The following is a 21,506-nucleotide window of genomic DNA, read 5'->3' as shown; positions in this document are numbered from 1 at the left end:
TAAAAACATATACATATATATTAATTCTTGTGTACGTGAATGTTAGAATGCTAATGTTGACTTTGCCCAGGTGGTTAGCTGTGTTTTACTTCATCTTTCAACAGCCCATGTGTATTTTTGATCCCTCAAAAATAATATTGAGGTTGTGACATTACATTGTGGCTGTTAAGATAATATTCATTGCTGTTTTATTTGTTTCTCCAGTGGATTGATATAGAGTATACTAATAACTCACATTCAACATAACAAAATAGTATGCTCTAAGTAAGAAAAAGATAAAGAAACCATTTGTATTTTTCACAAAAAGGTTACTGAAACACATTTTTAAGATTTTTCTTTTGTATTAAAAATTTTGTGAAGAATTAATTATATTTGTTTTAATTAAATCTGGGAATAGTTACCTATGTAATAACATGATCCAAAAAAAAATTATTGACAGGAAAAACTAAAACTGAATTTTAATTTTAAGTGTTGATTATATTTGGGAGAAGTTGAATTGACTGGAGGTACAAATTAACAAAGTTGTTAAACTCAAGGATGCATACTCCATGAAAGACACAGGAGCTGTTGATTCATGGATTCAGGGTGTAATTATGTTGTTACATAGATATTAATTTATATAATTTTTTTAAATTCTATATTTATAAGATTTTTAGAATATATTAAAATTTAAGTAATTCATTGAAATATGTGAAAACCAATTTTTAAAAATGTATTTTATAGGGTTTATTTTTTTATATCATACAAATTTATATCAAGTTTAATAAATTAATAAATAGTGTTATATCATGGCTTATGAAATAGCCTAACATTTGCATTTATAAACCTTTTTAAGTACAAGGTGCGTTCCATAAGTAATGCGACCAATTTTTTTCCTGACGCGATGATATATTATAATGTGCCTGGTTATGCCTGTGGGGTGGGGGGTGTGTTTGTTTACTACTCATGATTACATATAACTTGTAATAAGTTATAAATTTTTTTTAAATTGTCACGGAATTAAAAAAAAAACTTTTTTACATACAACTGGAGTATCATCCTTATGTCAGTTTTTGTTCGGTCTTCAATTTTAAAGACAGTCTTTAAGGGGGTGCCTCCCATTTCAGGGCATTATTTTGTATTTCTATAAATCACTGATCAACTTTTAGACTATTTCAATTGTTTAACTTTCACGAATTGAAAAATATATACATCACATACTTTTTGCATAATTAGCTGCCAAAGTTACATTTTTAACATTTTTGGGTTGTACAAATAAGGAGAATTAAATTTATTGCAGAACTGAAACTTTTTAGTTTTAACTGCAATGCCACTGGCTTGTTTGAATTTCTTTCAGAATATAAGGCAATGATAAAAAATGTATAGTGTGGGTTGAAAATTAAATAAATAAAGTGAAATTAATTATGTGGGCTAGTTATTTAATTAACATTAAATAAAGAAAATAGGGTGTTAGCATCAAAATTTAATTATTCATTTTTTACATAAGATTATTATTTTTTGCATTGATCAAGTACCTATCTAACAAAGGACTGGAATAGTTCGAATAAATCATTAAACAAATGAGTGATTTTTTTTATGAATTTAGGAATTTTTCTGAATTTATAGCTAAATAATTACGAATTTCCAAAATGGCATCTAAATTTCAAGATGGTGGGTGCCATAGTAATAATAAATGATAACTGTACCATAGTGGGTAAAAATTAAAGTAACAAGGTGGCAGTGCACTCTAGCAGAAGAAAGAGATGAAGATCTCCAGCAGATGAAAACAAGATGGCGAACATGCTATCATACCTGCTGGCAGTATATATACCTTGTTATTGGTGGTGGGTGGTCTGTCTGCCGGTGGCTTCCGTGGAGGAAGGATCGGGTGCCATTTTTATTTTTGCCCTCACCTGGTTCGAACCAAGGACTCCGAGCTCCATGAAGTGTTTTTTAATAATATTTTTAATATTTGATTAATGAATTTTTTATAAATTTTAATGTATTTTTCAAATTGTCTTATATTTATGGATTTTCAAAATGGAGGCCATAACGAAAATTGCAATGATGTATTCAAACAATATTTTATCAAAATTTGATTAATTTTTTCCCCTTAATTTTTCTGATAATAATTATGGATTTTCAAGATGGCGGTCGTAACGAAAATTGCAATGTTTACATAAAATTCATAATATTGTCGGAAAGTTATAGAAAACAAAATGGTGGAATTCAAAATGGCTTAAAGTTCTAGAAAACGAAATTGCGGAATCCAAGATGGCCGTCTGGTTAAGCTCATCTAAGATGGCCGCCGTGATGTCACAATCAAAGATTACAGTCGGCTCCTGAATCCTTAGCCTGTAGCCTGGGCGAACTCCGGCTAAGTTGTGTGAGTCTAAGTAAAATGTTTGTGAGGTATGGTAGTTTTGAATTGTGTGTTTCTAAATTATGATAGTTGTAAGCTTTTTTTTTCTAAGTTACAGCACCATCTCTTTTGTGTGGTGTAAGCGAATATGAAGTGGAACTTGAGTGTGCTGAAAGTTGAGTGACAGGGATATTGGGACATGCATGCCTCCATAATCTAATTTAGTATTATAACCTGAATTTTTTTTGTATTGAACTAAGGTTTTTATTATGTGCTGGAATTGTAACTTACAGAGAGGAGGATAAACTCAGGTACAAATTTAACGAAATAATTTGTATTAATTTTTTTTTTAGTGCAAGGCGCTATATTTGTTCAATAATTATTTCCAAGAGTCCGCATTTATTGTGTAAGGTGTTTGTTTTATGCGCTCAGAGCTTCATAATCTGTTAATGACAACCCCAACACTCCAAGAATAGTAGCTAATTCTTAAGAAATTCTGATGTCCACGCACACATTCTAGTAGCATCAACATTTCATTGCTTGAGAAAAGCTTGCAAAATGAAAAGATTGGCACATCAATCATTATAATTCTTGTTTCATAATTAATTTTGAATTTCAAAGATTGTCATAAAACGGAAAAAGGGTTTCTGGCGCCCTTAATTCTGTGGTGTGTTTCGCTTGATTCTCGCTTGCAGGCTTGTCTTGGCGAGTTTAATTGAAGATTGACATATCAAATGCGCAGAAAACTTTTCATGCAGGGACTAGCATTAATTATTCACAGTTGTTAAGATTTTGCAGGTTTGGCATGTAATGAGATGCTGTGAGAAAACAAAATATTTATTTGATTACCATTGTGCCATCAAATGTTAGCGCCCGACTAAACGGTTTTACAACTTTAATATGGGTTTAGGATTCATACAATACTGATAAGTTAAAATTTACAAATATTTATTTAAACACAAAATATTAAATAATACACTCGTATACATACTCATTGTAAAGGCAAGAAAATTGGTCAGAAATATCAATAATAGTTTTATCATCACAATATTTCATAATATTTTTAATAATACATAATATATAAATTAATATTTTCATCACTTTTTAGAGTAAATTTTATTTTGCTTGTCTACATTACAATAGTTTCCTCTGAATCTAGATTCACAACTTACACTATTTATTCCATCAGTGAACTGGCCATATACCTACAGAATCACTAAGTATGCCCAAATCACACAGTCATTCATGATTTGTATATAAACTTCATCCTCATCATAAACACAAATTATTTACAAAAAGAGGTGTTATAAAAATAAATATGTAGCAAACAATGAAAATCAAGCGATACATATTGTTGGTGTTTGAGTACCAAATACAGTATATTACTGAATTACAAAAGTTTTCTATGCACACACACCATTACAAACAAGCATTTGTAAACTAATTTATGTAACATTTTCAAACACAGTGGCCTGCTTCATCATGTTTCTAGTGCATTTGCAAATATGATACTACCAAAATTAGATTAAAAAATGTATCTCAAATACACGTTAAAATAATGAGTGCATACCTATGCATGGCGTTCTGAGGAGGCCAAAACGTCAATGAAAATATGTCCGAAAATGTTTGTATTTATCGCTCGAGACAATACCATGGACAAGAAGATGCACTGGATCCCTGTCATGTAGAATGCCATTTGAGAAATGTTCACAACTAACCATATGCATGGTGTGTTGTGTTCATTGAACACTATTTCCAACTATTTTGAGGCAAGGAAAATTTTTTTTGGGGTGTCTGTCGTTGGGGGGGGGGGGGGGGGGGACATTAAGGTTTTTCGCCTAGGGCGCCAAAATACCTTGCACCGGCCCTGCACAGTGTGTATGTGTGTGTGTGTTGAATGAAAGTGTTTAAAGTTCAGTGTTTGGGATGGGAAGCCTACAACTCACGTAGTTTCGGTTCCCTACCACGTTCGTGCAACTTCGGATTTCTCTCAAAAATTGAAATTTAAAAAAAATCGAAGGGTTAGGTTAGGTTAGGCCAGTCACAACATGCTTGTTTTCATTGGAAACTTCTGATTTAGCGGCTGAAGTGGCGTTAATACCAAAACGCAAAACTTCGGAAATCTTCGGAAATTCTTGCAGGGAACCGAAACTACGTGAGTTGTAGGCTTCCCGTTTGGGAGCGCAGACGTGCGAACGTCCCCAGGCAGATCTCGAGGCACTGCTGGCGCAGCGGAGGGGCCTAGCCCTTCTTGAACTTGAGCACCAGGATGCTGGTGACGAGGAACACCGCCATCCACAGCATGGTGGCCACGAAGCCGAAGTACACGGTGGGCTGCGAGATGGCCCAGCCGCGCGCCAGGATGGTCCTCAGCGACTCGGTGGACTTGGTCAGCGGCAGCAGGAAGCTGATGATCTTGAGCGACCCGTGCATGCCCTCCACCGGCCAGATGATGCCTGCGAGCACACACACGCGTGACGTTGGGAGCGACGCTGCACCCCCGCTTGACTCCCAGCAGGGGACGGGGTGCCGAAACAGTTTCAGGCCCGTCCGCTAGATGGTGGCTTTCGTAATATACCTACTGCTAACACAGCTACATTGATTGTGAGAAGTAATGAATAAGCTATTATCTGGCAAACAAACCAGTGAAAGTTAATGCACTCCATTTTTGTAGCCACACATTTTTGTGGTGTGGCAAAGCAGGAATGTTTGCATCTCCTACTCATTTATACGTAACATGACCTTTTTATTACAAAAGAGCATTAAGTGTTCTTCGCACAGCTAATGTATTTTGTCGTCAAATAAGTAAACTTATGTTGCTATGCGCGACATCCTACCTCTCAGTGACGTGTTCTCATGCTAAAATTACACTTAAACTTAACATTCTTTGACAAGCTACGAGACGAAACATACCATTTGCATCCCACTTAAACTATATAATGGAATGGTTACGATGTTATGATAAAAGCGAAAAAAACAAACAAAAAAAACTCGAAAACATATTAAAATCCGGCTTTGGAACTTATTTTCGACAAGGAATTATACTTAAAAAAAAAACTGCCCATCTTGGTAAATTTTCGTTTAAAATTTAATACTATTAAGTTTCCCTATGGCTTTTTGAACTCTGGTTCGCGCCATCCGTCACAGATGGCAGCACCGTGGTTACACATTTCCGTTCCATGCGACTTCCGTTACATTCACAAAATTACTCCTACCGAGAGCTACGATGTTACACGACGATCTTTTAGAAGGCCACGTCATATTTTTGAAACTATTCCGAGGGCCGCATTTTATTTTTGCAACTATTCCTAAGGCAACATTTTTTTGAAACTATTCCGAGAGCCTGACATAAATTAGTATTAAATTTTTTATGACATTTTATTTTGCACAATAACTAACAGGTACATACAGTAATTGGTAGGCGGTAAATAATGAAAATAAATTATCTTAAACATTACACCATTACACGGTATTTACAAAAAAAATAAACATTTGAAATTGCGAAGTACGGCCATGCTTTAATATAGTCTATAGATTACAAAATATAAATAATATTTTTATATATTTCTGTAAGAATATTGTAGCTTACTAAAAGTGTTTGCAGACACGTTAGGCCTATTGTACAGATGTGCGTACAAAGACGGCTTAAGTTCGACCGAGGTATGCGGAGTGTAGTCAGTGATGGTGACGTAGCACTATAAAACAATGCGAGTGTGGAGCTCACTAACAACTGTTGTCAGTTTACAGAGAACATTCTTACTTCAAGCAAATGGGTACTGGAAAGAGAGCTTGGAATTCTACATTGACGTGGAGAGATTTGGGTAGCCTACTGGCGGTTATGCTTATCTTAAGTGGCACATTATTTTATCAACTAACTATTGTATGTCAGTAAAGGAGTAAGTGGTGAGAAGCGTAACTTCTGAACGAGGCCTGACCTTCGTCTTCTTTAAAAAAAAAAAAAAAAACGCATTGACTTACGACGCACCAGAGAACAGAGGAACCGTCAAAATCACCTTATCAGTCACTATAGTTTGTAGAAGACATGATCTTGAGATAAAAGTTATCAAATACATATTTTAAACTTAACGGAATGTGTTATTAAACTGCACTAGTCATAAACTAAATAAAATGTAGATCTAGAGTTATGTGATATGTTTCAACCTCAACTATGTGCGAACTGTAAGCTTGACTCGTGTCGACTAGTTAGCTTGACTCAATCTTGCTGCAAGCTTGATCCGTGTAGACTTCTTAGCTCGAATCAATATTGCTGTAAGCTAACACGCTTGGTACTTGCTATAACAACTTGCTGCTTGACCCGTGTAGACTAGTTAGCTAGAATCAAGCTTGTTGCAAGCTTGACCCATGTAGAATAGTTAGCTCAAATAAATCTTGCTGTAAGCTAGCACACTTGGTACTTGCTATAACAACTTGCTGCAAGCTTGACCCGTGTAGACTAGTTAGCTAGAATCAAGCTTACTGCAAGCTTGACTCATGTAGACTAGTTAGCTCGAATGAAGCTTGCTGCAAGCTTGACTCGTTTAGACTAGTTAGCTAGAATCAAGTTTGCTGCAAGCTTGTCTCGTGTAGAATAGTAAGCTAGAATCAAGCTTGCTGCAAGCTTGACTCGTGTAGAATAGTTAGCTAGAATCAAGCTTGCTGCAAGCTTGACTCGTGTAGAATAGTTAGCTAGAATCAAGCTTTCTGCAAGCTTGACTCATGCAGACTAGTTAGCTTAAATAAAGTTTGCTGCAAGCTTGACTCGTGTAGAATAGTAGCTCGAATCAAACTTGCTACAAGCTTGACTCATGTAGAATAGTCAGCTCGAACCAAGCTTGCTGCAAGATAGCACACATGGTACTTGCTATAACAACTTGCTGCAAGCTTGGCAGTGTAGACTGGTCAGCTTGACGGCTGGACATGACTCACCGCACAACATGACTATCGGCAAGAAGCTGCCCAGCGCCAGGTACGTAGCAGTCCTCTCGTTGTCGCACAGACACGACACCACGAAACCTGCGGGAACATTCCACCAAACACACTGCATCAGATACATTGTCCTCGCACGAAGTTCGTGCAATGCGTGTAGTCTGTAATGGTGACGTAGCATTTTAAACAATCAGGTCAGTAACATGTTTTTTTTTTTTTGTAATATTACAGAGAGAAAAACCTTAATAAATGCATAAACATTGATAATGTTCGCATAGCTTTCACGGCCATTGCCTGAAGTAGCTTAGCTTCTGGGTTGCAGCCGCGTCCTTGGCGAGTAATTCACCGACGTTTCGGTCGACATTGCAGTCGCCGTCGTCAGGGAACAGTTACATTAGCGAACAGTAGGTAACTGCTCCCTGATGATGGCGACTGCAATGTTGACCGAAACGCCAAGGACGCGGCTAAAACCCAGAAGCCAAGCTACTTCATAAAAAAATTGATATTGAAAAACATATTTTTAAAAGAAAACATGAAATATGGTATGCATGAGTATATTTTCTCAGTCCTATAATTTTTGATCGGATGTATGTATTTTTCGTTGACAGGTGTTCGGGTGTACACGTGGGTACAGCACTGACCGCAGCACATGCCACAGAGGTACAGCACTGACCGCAGCACACGCCGCAGAGGTACAGCACTGACCGCAGCACATGCCGCAGAGGTACAGCACTGACCGCAGCACATGCCGCAGAGGTACAGCACTGACCGAAGCACACGCCGCAGAGGTACAGCACTGACCGCAGCACACGCCGCAGAGGTACAGCACTGACCGCAGCACATGCCGCAGAGGTACAGCACTGACCGAAGCACACGCCGCAGAGGTACAGCACTGACCGCAGCACATGCCGCAGAGGTACAGCACTGACCGCAGCACACGCCGCAGAGGTACAGCACTGACCGCAGCACACGCCGCAGAGGTACAGCACTGACCGCAGCACATGCCGCAGAGGTACAGCACTGACCGAAGCACACGCCGCAGAGGTACAGCACTGACCGCAGCACATGCCGCAGAGGTACAGCACTGACCTAAGCACACGCCGCAGAGGTACAGCACTGACCGCAGCACATGCCGCAGAGGTACAGCACTGACCGCAGCACATGCCGCAGAGGTACAGCACTGACCGCAGCACATGCCGCAGAGGTACAGCACTGACCGCAGCACATGCCGCAGAGGTACAGCACTGACCGCAGCACATGCCGCAGAGGTACAGCACTGACCGAAGCACACGCCGCAGAGGTACAGCACTGACCGCAGCACATGCCACAGAGGTACAGCACTGACCGCAGCACATGCCGCAGAGGTACAGCACTGACCGAAGCACACGCCGCAGAGGTACAGCACTGACCGCAGCACATGCCGCAGAGGTACAGCACTGACCGCAGCACATGCCGCAGAGGTACAGCACTGACCGCAGCACATGCCGCAGAGGTACAGCACTGACCGAAGCACACGCCGCAGAGGTACAGCACTGACCGCAGCACATGCCGCAGAGGTACAGCACTGACCGCAGCACATGCCGCAGAGGTACAGCACTGACCGCAGCACATGCCGCAGAGGTACAGCACTGACCGCAGCACATGCCGCAGAGGTACAGCACTGACCGAAGCACACGCCGCAGAGGTACAGCACTGACCGCAGCACACGCCGCAGAGGTACAGCACTGACCGCAGCACATGCCGCAGAGGTACAGCACTGACCGCAGCACACGCCGCAGAGGTACAGCACTGACCGCAGCACATGCCGCAGAGGTACAGCACTGACCGCAGCGCACTCCGCAGAGGTACAGCACTGACCGCAGCACATGCCGCAGAGGTACAGCACTGACCGAAGCACACGCCGCAGAGGTACAGCACTGACCGCAGCACACGCCGCAGAGGTACAGCACTGACCGCAGCACATGCCGCAGAGGTACAGCACTGACCGCAGCACACGCCGCAGAGGTACAGCACTCACCGAAGCACATGCCGCAGAGGCCGGTGAGCATGGTGAGCAGCACCACCCACACCAGGTGGCCCTCGCACGTGATGTTGAACACCAGGAAGGAGAACACCAGCACCATGGACGTCTGGCCGCACATCACCACGAACTGCGTCACCACGTGCGAGAACAGTATCTCCGAGCTGGTGATGCCTGCGGTTTCAAATAAACACGTTAGTACCTGCAGAAGGAGAGCTTGATTCACAAAAGAAATAATCAAGCAGAATCGTATACACATATGTAAAGAAATTTCAAGTTTGCTTACAGGAAGAAGGATAACTGTTTATCTTTATTAGAGGATTCCTTCACAGTGAAATAAAGTAAAAAAAAAAACCCCTGAAAGAGTGTTTTGGTACTCGCCAGTATCCAGTATTGTGTAACATCTAACCACGGAAACAAGCAAATTCATGTGTTCTCGTGTTGCATATAAGTTATGTACACTTATAATAAGAAAATCGGACACGAAATAAAACGTAGAATTCTTTAAAAAAAATTGGTTGTCTGTAAAGTCGGTTTACGGACGATAGTTTAACGTGACGCCATAACAAAACATTGATGAAAATTTGCATACTTTTTAATTTTCAAATATTATTTACAGTTTTTGCAAATTTAATTTAAGCAATTTGTTTAAATATAATCACGAACAATTAGTTATAGAAATAAACAAATAAAATCAATGTTAATATAATGTTAATTTGAAATGACAAAATTGGACAAATAAATGAAAATTTTTAAATGCTGCTTTTAAGAATTTCGCCTTAACCTGTTTGATATTATAGAAGATTTTATCGCACGGTGGTTTGCCGTTTCTTGCACGCTCGGCTCAGACGGAACGTGACAATGAGTCATGCTTTTTCGTGCGTGCAGCCGGCGTTCATCGATTTATAAGACGTTATCAGGTAAAAAAAAAAAAATACGATGATATTTAATGCACTTGTAAATATATACCTTTGATTACGAGACATAAGTAGCCTTTTTAAATTCCAATTTTAATTTATAAAGCCATTATTCTGGAGGCCCTTGATCACACTCAGTACAAGTGTCAGACACTTGTGTGAAACAGCAAGAAAATATACGCGTGTCTTAGTTAAATGTCGAAGTGTGACGTCACTAACAAAATGGCTTTATCGCCAAGATGTCTCGGAATTTATGTTGGCCAGTAAGGTTTCTCACCAACGTCTTTGGTGAGCTGTGAACTTAGATAAAGGGCTACACACACTGAGCTGGACCCAACTGGACCGAGGCTGGCGTCCCATGCCAATACAACCAGGGACGTCGGAACAGGGGGGGGGGGGTGGCAGCAGGGGCGAGTCGCCCCCGTGCTGTTATGCATGGGGGGGGGGGGGGGCGAGAGTAGCATTTAGCCCCCCTCCTTTTCCCAGAGTAAATGTTTGGTCCTAGTAGTATTTTTCTCAACCAGTAGTTACAAACGTTGTATTGGTGATCACATTGATTAGAAAATCAAATTTATGATTGTCAATATACTGTAAAATGATTGCAAATTAATAGATGGTATTTTATTTAAATTGTACTACATCTACTGTCAGAGTAGTATTTAATACATACTACGTCATCAAATTCTTAGAATGATATATTTAATATTTTGGTTCGAAAACTCATTAAATAGCACAATTTTGCATCTAAAATTTCAAATTTTTCGGGGGCCTCCGGACCCCCGCTCTAGGAATGACGTAAGTGTGATACATCTTTTCGCCCCCCCCCCCCCCACTCATGAAAAATCCGACGTCCCTGAATACAACCTCTGACGTGTGTTCCCATTGGCGAGCCACTCACCGCACACCAAACTCCTTTCCAGCATGCCTTCGTTCCTCTCGATAAGCATGGCGCCTGACGTCAGAGCCACCGCCAGGAAGAAGATTATCCTGCAGGACAAAGTCACAATTAGGGATGGGACAATCCAATCCTCAATCCTCAAATTCCATCAAATCCTCACTTGGTATTCGAAGTATTCGGTACTCGAGGGAAACGATTCGAAGGAAAAAACATCGGAGGAATAAAGTAAATTTAAAAATTAAACACTGATAACATCTGAAGTTTACTAGTTCAGTTGTTATCTTTCCCCAAGCATTGTACTTTTAACACGTTATTATATAAATATAATTACAATAATTATTGATTCTAGAAATGACTAATGTTTCAACTCCATTAATAATATAGCCTATGGTACGTTATTTTATTTTGGACACTTGAGACCTAGATTGGGATTTCGGGGGTGTATTCGAAGTACTCTTTAGGATTCTAATTCGAGATCCAGATTCGATAAAATTGGGATTCGACCCATCACTAAATCACTAAATACATCTTCATCACATGCAGACGTGATGCTGGAATCACAACAGCACGACGTGACCTGAAGGACGCGACACGACAGCGACACATCGCTTTGTTGTGAAAATGCGGTTCATCAACCACACGACAAACCAAAACAAAACCAACAGATACAATTAATTTTGCCATTACATTTGGTCTACATGCACGACAATCATCAAATTTTACGAGTTGAATTTAATGTATCTTTTAGAGAAAACTGTGTTCAATATATAATATTTGTTTATAAAAAACCCATCATATGTAAACATGTCTTACTAAATCCCAAAAATTTAGTTAAAAAAAACTAAAATAATAAACGAATTTAAAATTATAACCAATACACCAGTCCAACCAACATTGTCAAACCAGATTCCTATGCTCATTTCAGTAACATAATGCCCCCGAAAGAGATGGAAATAGAAATAAAAATTTTAAATCGGTGAAATCTGATGAGCCCACGTATTTTGTCGCGGGACGTCACATGTGTATCGAGCGAGAGTGGCTGGAGAATTATCTCGTTCTCGCCCTGCTGTTGTGATTCCGGTGAGGCCCCGCCTTAATCTTCCGAAGGACGAACTCACGTGAGGATGACTCCCGGAGCTGCGAAGTCCGTGAAGTTAGGGATCCTGTATCCGTACACGGGATCGTTCAGCTGCGAAACGAAACAAACAAGAAGAATTAGTTCCGACGTGAAGATAGTGCCCACGTCGAAGGCATTCCACTAGATCCTACGTGAAGATGGCGTTCATGTCGAAGGCCTTTCACTAGATCCGACGTGAAAGATGGCGTTAATGTCGAAGGCCTTCCATTAGGTCCGACGTGAAGATAGTGTCCATGTCAAAGGCCTTCCACTAGATCCTACGTGAAAGATGGCGTTCATGTCGAAGGCCTTTCACTAGATCCGACGTGAAGATGGTGTTCATGTCGAAGGCCTTCCACTGAATGTTTCTGCTGAAGTCAGCGACAGGATTATCTGCGATGGAAGCCCGCACAGAACTCCCACAGGTTGTACAGAGTCAAGGTCAAGTCAGCCACACAGAAAACCTTTTTGTGCTTTTACAAAAAGATTCGTTTGCAAACTTTCCCCCAAGAAACAGTTCGAAAAACAACAAGAAATACCTATATTGTAAATTTGTACAACACATGGATATAGTTTTTTTGTATATATGACACGCGTTTTTTTTAAAGATAATACCAAGAATTTTTCACGAAAATTGGCAAATAATTTTTTTAAACCATGGAAAATATAATCGAATATTCAAAAGTTAGAATTCGTTTTGTTTCATAACTTCAATAACGTGCGCAGATAATGCTGGAGAGCTATTCAGGGAATCGGTTTACAAATAACTCTTTAACTCATGGAGGTACTGGGACCACACAAAAGCATAAACGCCCGGGCAAGAATCCGAACCCAGTATAACTGTGCGAACACTATTTTTGCAGTGGTACAGTTGTTTTCATGTAAATGTACAAATTTAGATATATCTGAAAGTTGGCATGAATATTTATGTTACATTTAAAAAATTGGTTGTCTGTAAAGTCGGTTTACGGACGATAGCTTAACGTGACAACGTCATAACAAAACATTGATGAAATTATTGCATAAAATTGAATAATTTTTATTTAATTATCACTATTTGGTATGGATTGGAGTGAAATGAAATCTACAATTTAATTGATAAATTTACTTTTATTTAAACTAATTACTTCAAATATGTTTATTACTTTAACGAAGAGATTATTTTAACTATAACTTTTATACATGTTTGCTATTTAACTTCTTCCAATCTGTGTTATTCTGTTAAGGATAGGACGATGATAGGAAAAGTAGGAAACGAATGGGAGTGTTTCAAGGATGATGTGAAGGAAAATGGCTTACCCAACACCAAGATGCAGTCAAAAATAATATATTTGCGCCACGGACTCTGCAGCAATGCTAGGGGGAACGGGTTAGCAAAGAGCAATGAAAATGTTACATTGAAATGCATGAAAACAGAATTACGCCACGGACTCGGTCGCAATGCTAGGAGGTTCAGGTTAGCAAAGAGCAATATAAAATGAGCGTAACGGGACACAGCGGAACGGGACATTTTGCGTAACGGGACACTTTTTCGTGCGTGCAGCCGGCGTTCATCGATTTATTAGACGTGGTCACGTCAAAAAAAAAATCGCCCGTGCGGCCACAGTTTGGGACGAGGTGGTTGTGGCCGGGCGTGGCTCGGCCACACCGCAGGCAGTGTGGCTGACGCGTGGCACACAGGTGTCAGCCACACGGCTGAGTGATCAGCTGCGACGCCAGCTGGGAGCCCAGGCCTGTGTACACACACTCAGGGACGTGAAGACACTAGACTAGTCCCCACCCGGGACAGTACAGCACTGCTCTGAGATGGAGGATTGCTCCCCCTTTTTGGTTTGTTAACCGAGCTTTCTTAGCGTCAGCCCTGCCGGCCTGGATGCGGAACAGGAGAGGGGTTACAGATCCAGCCATGTCCAGAGGCTAGAGCTACCCATCCCAGCATGGTCACCTGCCTCACTCAGCTGACCAGACAGTTGGCTGTGTCCTGGGCCCTGTAGACCTTATCAGCACTGCTGGTCTCCCACATCACACTGGGACCCCTCAGTCACCCAGTGAACCCAACACCCGGGGCAGGAACTCATTTTGGCAAACTCCCCCCCCCTCCAACCACCCCTTTTTTAAAATCAAAAACCAACCAAGCCAAAACCCTTTCCGACAACCCCTCACATAGCCACCACATATTAATTCCACTGTTATAAATATTCTAGATTCAACTTCGATGGTAAATAAATATATTTATTTGCAATCATTTCAATTTTATACGTCGCAAGTCGTAAATCACGTAAAAAAATACAATATTTGAAGATTTGACGATATACATGTACCTATGTATCTTTCAATATAAATAACTCAGTTCATCTGCCCTCATACATTTTTTTTTTGTGTTCTAACACTACGTTATTCAAGTAAATATCTATAATAAAATTGACTCTGCCAGTTTATCATGCCCCCCCCCTCCCCATTCAAAAGCAAAGACCGGGGTACAAGCTCCGTCTGCCTCCTCTAGTTAAGTCCTTGTGTCTGGTTGTCTGACTCCCCAATGGTAGACTTTAGCTTCTCTGTCCAAAATTTCTTCCAGAACCATCCCTCTGTTTTCCCGTAACCAACCTGCTGGTTATTAATGATGAAATTTTGCACCCCGCATGAAAGTGGCCAGGGTTTTCCCTGTGTCTATGCAGGTTTCACCTGGGCCTAACTTATCTAGTTAATAGTCTAGGATAGTCAGTGAGAGGAGTTATTCATGGTTAAAACGTTGCCGTGGCTGGCCAATCCCCTCCTAGCACATGATGCATGCTACCTATCCTGCATGGCTAACATCCTGCATGAATAGAGCGTATGGGCTTCGGCCTGAGACGCACTTAGGCCCTTCCCAAATACACTTAGTTTTAGTTAGGTTAGGAAGTCAAATAATTTTTTTTTCACAATGATTCACGAGACCGTTGAATTTAAATTTCGGCATTTAAATTTTACTCCCTTCAAGCGCCAGCGTCGCTCTGTCTCATCACATAAGGTCGATGTTCCATTACCTACCAGAGCTATTATGGTCCTTATCGACATATTTAAATTATTTTTTTTATGCAAAATACATGTAAGCGCTGTGATTGGAACCATCGCAGCTCTGACCTCTAGGTTGGTAAACACACCACGCGCCTACGCGACCACGCGACCACGCGACTACGTGGCTACAACTGCTCACCCGCACGGGCAGCTCCGCCACCTTGGTGTTGTACTTGCAGTCGCCGAGCACGTCCTTGGTGAAGTTCATGTAGGCCAGGATCAGGTCCCTGTTGAGCAGCTGTCCGATCTGCTGGTCTGCAACACGGGCACAGTCCCGCTGGTGACGTGAGCTGGGGTGCTGTCATAGCTTAGATACACACGACTTAGACACACACAACTTAGACACACACAACTTAGAAACACACAACATCGAAACACACAACTTAGAATTTTCTAAGTTATGACAGTTCTAAGTTATGTCTTTCTACGTTATGAAGTTTCTAAGTTGTGTGATTCTGCGTTGCGTGTTTCTGAGTTACGTGTTTAGAAGTTATGACAGTTCTAAGTTGCGTGTTTCTAAGATGTGATAGTTCTAAGTTGTGACATTTACGTTATGACGTTTCTAAGTTGTGTGGTTCTGCGTTGCGTGTTTATGAGTTACGTGTTTCTAAGTTATGACAGTTCTAAGTTGTGTGTTTCTAAGTTGTGATAGTTCTAAGTTGTGACTTTTTACGTTATGACGTTTCTAAGTTGTGTGGTTCTGCGTTGCGTGTTTCTAAGTTGTGTGTTTCTAAGTTATGATCTTTCTAAGTTGTGTGTTTCTAAGTTACGTGGATTTTTCCAAGTTGTCTAAGTTATGAAAGTTCTAAGTTGTGACTTTCTAAGTTATGTGGTGTTCCCACGTGAGCATACATACCTTTAAAAAAAACATGGGTGCGTGTACGTGCTTTAAAAGTTACATTTACTTGGAGTGATAAAAACTTATTTTAATTTTGCATGCAAATTATTATTAGAAATATACGGTATTGCAAATAAGATTAGTAAAGTATAAAGACAACCAAATTAAAAAAAATTAATAAAAACTCAGTATTCAAAATAAAATTAATCATTTAATTCAGTAAGATAATCGATACGAAATTAAATTAATAATAAAAATCAATAAATATACTGAATGATTATTCTAATTTATTGATTTTCATTATTTATTAAATAACGAGGAAATTATTTATAATATACTTAAGTATATGATTTGAAAGAACATATATACATTAAACTCTGTCAGTTCTTGTTGCACTCTGCGCGCGCACCGTAACTATCCACTCTCATCATTTTGTTTTTCCATAACGCGTCTAAATAAGTATAACTTCAATAATAATTACATCTGGTAACAAGCACATAGTTTGTTTATCTGGGAGATGATAATATAATTCCATAATTAATTTACGCTGGTTTCATGTAGTAAACTTACAATTAATTATTATCTCGAGTGCATTTGGAGAAAGAGTATGAATTTAAATCGGTAATTTGTGGGGTTAATAGAGAAACAAATCTAGTTTCTGAATTTATGTGATAGTTTTTTGTAATAATGAACGGTTTCTGTGTCCAGAGGAAGTTAAAAAGTGCAAAGAATATTTCGTTCGGATGTTTCACACATTTAAAATTATGGTAAGGACAACTTTGCCTAACTGTTGACAGCAAAATACTTGTACCTGTTTGTGTTTGACACTTACATTTTCCACAACTTGAAAACGGCAGCGAAAAATCACAATCTACTTTCCTTTAGTAACCCTTCGTGATGTTCAATGAAAGTCAGGATTTTATATTCAGCGATGTATTTATTTATATATTTCACCTGGGACTCACGTGTATGTAGTTTACAATGATGTCATTAGAGAATGACACATGCATACAAAGAACGTGATTCAAGGAGACGACCGAAGAAATATTGTAAAGAAACATCTCAGAGATTATTAGTGATTTCTGGGAAAAAATAGAATAATAACATAAGAATACTTTTACTATATTAAAGATTAGATCCTCAACGAATACTAGATTACTGCGTCAATTTACTCAGATTCAACCTTTTATTTGCGAACATTTTGCTTTGTGGATTTCTTTCAAATCATATATATTTATTTTATATCTGTTCGTTGAGATTATAAGCATCCCTTTAGCTGAATGTACGAGGGTTTCGAACCTTATTAAATTGCTTACATTACCATTTTAAACACCACAAATATTCGTGGCTCACTTGGGAATCAAACCCGGAACCCATCACACCGAACTCGAATTTTGACCTACGGAATAAACTATAAATGCTCTTTACTCTTTGCAAAGGCATGGGAAAACATATTTTCGAAATATGCTTGCTGGAAAAATAACTAAAGCTTTAGTTGATGAGCACTGTTATTATTGATATAATTGTAACATGCATACCGACAGCGAGGTAACTTCAGCGGTGTGCACGAAATACCATTATGTACAATACATATGTACAGCGACGAATAAAAAAACTCAGTAAGGGCAGGCAACAATAAACATACATAGACATAAACAAAGAACAACAAACAAGACAAGAACTACAGTATAAATGGATCTAATCTGACACATACTGAGCAAGTGTTCAGTTATTAATTATAAAACGAACACAGTAGGTTTTCATATGGCAAAACAGTTGCGACGTTTCGGTAACTGACATATTTTCCGTTATCAGGGGCAAACAGACAGTTTTCTGAGGGTTTGTGTTTTCATTTATTATTTATTATTTTTATTTTGCGTTCATAATCTTCTCCCATGACAAACAGTGAAAAACTGCAATGGCGTTTGTTCAAGAAATTTTATTAAATAAATAAAAAAAATAACATCAACAATGAAAGATCTACCAATCACTACGGTGTACAGTTGGACTATTTTTTATGAATGTTGGTTGATGGAATAATCTACACATTGTACCGCTTGTTCACCAATGATTACTTGGCATCTTTAAACATGTTGATAAGCACAAATAACAAAAAAAAGAACGAAATATACTAAATATATTTTTTTAATGATTAGGGAAGGATAATTTGAATAATTATTTTGGGTCATTTATAGTTTGCACTATATGTCTTAAAGAAAAAGAAAAAAAAGTCAAAGAAATATACACACAACACATAAAAAAACAAGCCAAAATCAGCAAATGTTAATATTTAAATGTATGCAGAGCACATAGAATCCTGTGGAAGGAATTTGAACTATATCACAGCGCAGACGAACAAACAGAATGTGGCCAGGCCTCTGGCCAAAATACGGCTTTGCCCTTGAAACCTGTTTTATATATATATACAGTAGAACTCCAATTATCCGAACTCCGACTATCCGAATCGCCGATTATCCGAATCACAAACAAGTCTTGACTTGACTTGTCTTAACTTGCCGTTGTGCCTACACTGACTTCCCCCCGCGTGTGTAGGCACAACGGCAAGTTAAGACAAGTTCCGGCGCATTGCAGTCACGGCGCACCTGTCATTGTTTGTTTTGATTAGCCAGTGTGCTATTGACCTTGCTCGAGGACGCTACTCTTTCGCTACGGCTTACTTTTGTTTGTGCGTGTACAATACGTATGTACTGTATTGTTTTTATACCATGGCTTCGAAAAGAAAACGTGTTGTGCTATCGTTAGCGGACAAACTGAAAATTATAGAGCAACTCGATAAAGGTGTAACGGGTAAGAAGTTGTCTGAGATTTATGGTGTTGGACAAGCAACAATTTCTGACATTAAAAACAGTAAGTCAACACTTTTAAACTTTGTTTCGGTGCTTGAAAATTAAGATGGAAGTTCCTCCAGGAAAACAATGAAGACAGCAACCAACAAAAATTTGGAAGATGCCGTGTTTAAATGGTTTTTGCAGCAACGTTCTATGGGAAATCCGATTTCAGGTCCAATCCTTTGTGAAAAAGCCAAAATCTTAGCAGAAAAGCTTGGTTATTCATATTTTAAGGCTAGTAACGGCTGGCTAAGGAATTTTAAATTCAGGCATGGTGTACGCGAGTTAGATTTGGCTGGTGAGAAGCTTTCAGCAGACTCTGCAGCTGCTGAAAATTTTATTGAAAAATTTAAAACTGCATCAGAATCCTATGATCCGGAGTTTGTTTATAATGCCGATGAAACTGGCCTTGTTTGGAAAGCATTACCAAAAACCACTTTGGCTTCTAAAAGGGAATCTAGTGCCCCTGGACATAAGGTCAGTAAAGAACGTGTTACAGTGCTTAACTGTGCCAACTCCACTGGAAATCATAAACTGCCACTTCTTTTGATAGGAAAATCAAGAAATCCAAGAGCATTTAAAAACGTAAAAAAACTTCCACTCTTCTACAAAAGTCAACCCAAGGCCTGGATGACTGCAGCTTTGTTTACCGAATGGTATGATGAAGTGTTTATTCCTGAAGTGAAAAAGCACCAAAAATCGGTGGGAAAAGAAGGCAGTAAGGTGCTTTTAATTGTTGATAACGCACCCACTCATCCTACAGCAGAACTGTTGGAAAGAGAGAATGGGCAGTTTAAAACGACGTTTTTGCCTCCCAATGTTACAAGTTTGCTGCAACCCATGGACCAGTCTGTTATTGAAACAATGAAGCGCCATTACAGAAGGCAACTGCTGAGAAAACTGCTGATCGAAGGTGCTGAAGATGAAGAATTGGTTTTGGCAAATCATAGCAAAATAAATTTAAAGGACTGCTGTTACATGGTAGCGGAAGCTTGGAGTTTGGTTACGGCACTGACGCTAAGACGTGCGTGGAATAAACTGAAAGGCCTACCGTCTGAGAAGAACAAAAAAAAAGAATCTGAAGAAAATGAGAAACAAGAATATGGAGAGGATGATGATGATAAAGATGCGTTGTCACTAGAGGAAATAAGAAAAATGATTGTAAAAATTCCTGGTTGTACAGAAGTAAGTGCTGAAGATGTAGGAGAGTGGATGGCTTGTGACACGTCTGACCCTGGTTTTCAAATTCTCAATGACGATGAAATTGTTGTAAGTGTGAGAGAAGATGTTGAAGTGGAAGTGGAAGAAGAACTTTCTGCTGATGTTGAAGTAGACGCTGGACCATCAGCTAGTGAAGCATTTGCCGGCCTCGAGACTGCTTTGAAGTGGATGGAGCGTCAGCCCGAGTGTGACCACTTGCAACTGCTCACCGTCAAGCGAATGCGTGACCTGGCTGCCCGAAAACGGTTGAAGACCGCAAAACAGCTTACATTGACGGAGATGTTTAAAAAACAATGATTTTTATTTCTAAACTTGTACATAAGTACATTTTATTTATATTTAAAACATGTGAAAATTTCATGTTTCTTTCATTTAATTCAATAAAAAAATAGTGCAATATCAAAACGTAGCTTTTATTCTCTCCAATGGCAATTTTTTTAAAAAAAATCCGATTATCCGAATATTTGATTATCCGAATGGGTCCCGGTCCCCATTAATTCGGATAATTGGAGTTCTACTGTATATATATATATAAAGGTATAATTTATTTAATTATTTTTTAAAATATTTTTTGAAATATCAAAATGTTATACCTTATTGTTATTTTAGTTTTTTTAATTAAAAGTTGTTTATCCTATCCTATTTAATTATTTCTTGTTGTTTTAAAGTCTATCGTATCACTGGGGAGTTGCGCGGGAGTGCGGAATCAGTTTCCTCGTGTAGAGAGTTTACGTGACAGTTGGCAATAGGAAGTGTCAGTTGGCTGCCCTGTGAAGTGACGAGACAGTCGAGGCGAGACCTCGTGGTAGCGCCTCGCGCGGGGAGTCAAATGGGCCCGCGACTGTTGGAGTGTACAGTCCACGCCCGGGCGCGGTGCAGAACTCTTCACACGATGAGCCTCGAGCACGTTTGTTCGGCTTTCGGGGACAGGCCAGGGCATGTTTACCAAAAGGCACGAAGAAATTTCAAATGCCTTGTTTTTTAGATTAGCTACGAGTGTTTCTGCTGCAGCGACGAGAGGAATTGTGAGTACAGCTGATCTGATTTTAGATGGTGTTGGTTTGGATAAACTAGAATATTTTTGGCCACGCGACTTTGCGGTGGGCCAGAATATACGTTACAGTATTGCGTGTACCTCAGCGAGCGAATGTAAATTTGGTTTGGAAGATATAATTTTTTCAAGTTGATATTTTAAGAAGTTAACTTTTGATTTAAACACGAAATAATTGCGCACTCCCCAGCGTTTTGTATAGGACTTTGCTAGTTGAACCTTTTTTGGAAAATATAATTGGGATATATATTTTAATAGTAATTTAAGTTTATTA

General features: G+C 39.3%; 1 protein-coding gene across 1 annotated transcript in view; it reads right to left on the bottom strand.

The window, feature by feature from the left end:
- Nucleotides 1-3,098: 3,098 nt before the first annotated feature.
- LOC134538822 (ABC transporter G family member 20) overlaps nt 3,099-21,506 on the bottom strand; it is a 119,167-nt gene continuing 100,759 nt past the window's right edge. Inside the window, exons 12-17 of the mRNA XM_063380336.1 lie at nt 15,413-15,528; nt 12,221-12,291; nt 11,103-11,191; nt 9,285-9,461; nt 7,268-7,354; nt 3,099-4,797 (exon numbers count right to left, since the gene is read on the bottom strand). Of these exons, the coding sequence (XP_063236406.1) occupies nt 4,583-4,797; nt 7,268-7,354; nt 9,285-9,461; nt 11,103-11,191; nt 12,221-12,291; nt 15,413-15,528 (755 nt within the window). The 3' untranslated portion in view covers nt 3,099-4,582. The remainder of the gene's footprint in view (nt 4,798-7,267; nt 7,355-9,284; nt 9,462-11,102; nt 11,192-12,220; nt 12,292-15,412; nt 15,529-21,506) is intronic.

The sequence above is a fragment of the Bacillus rossius genome, chromosome 14 (assembly GCF_032445375.1).
Source record: "Bacillus rossius redtenbacheri isolate Brsri chromosome 14, Brsri_v3, whole genome shotgun sequence".
NCBI lineage: Eukaryota > Metazoa > Arthropoda > Insecta > Phasmatodea > Bacillidae > Bacillus > Bacillus rossius.
Note: the sequence above shows the minus strand (reverse complement) of the source record. Positions and strands in the feature narration are given on the sequence as shown.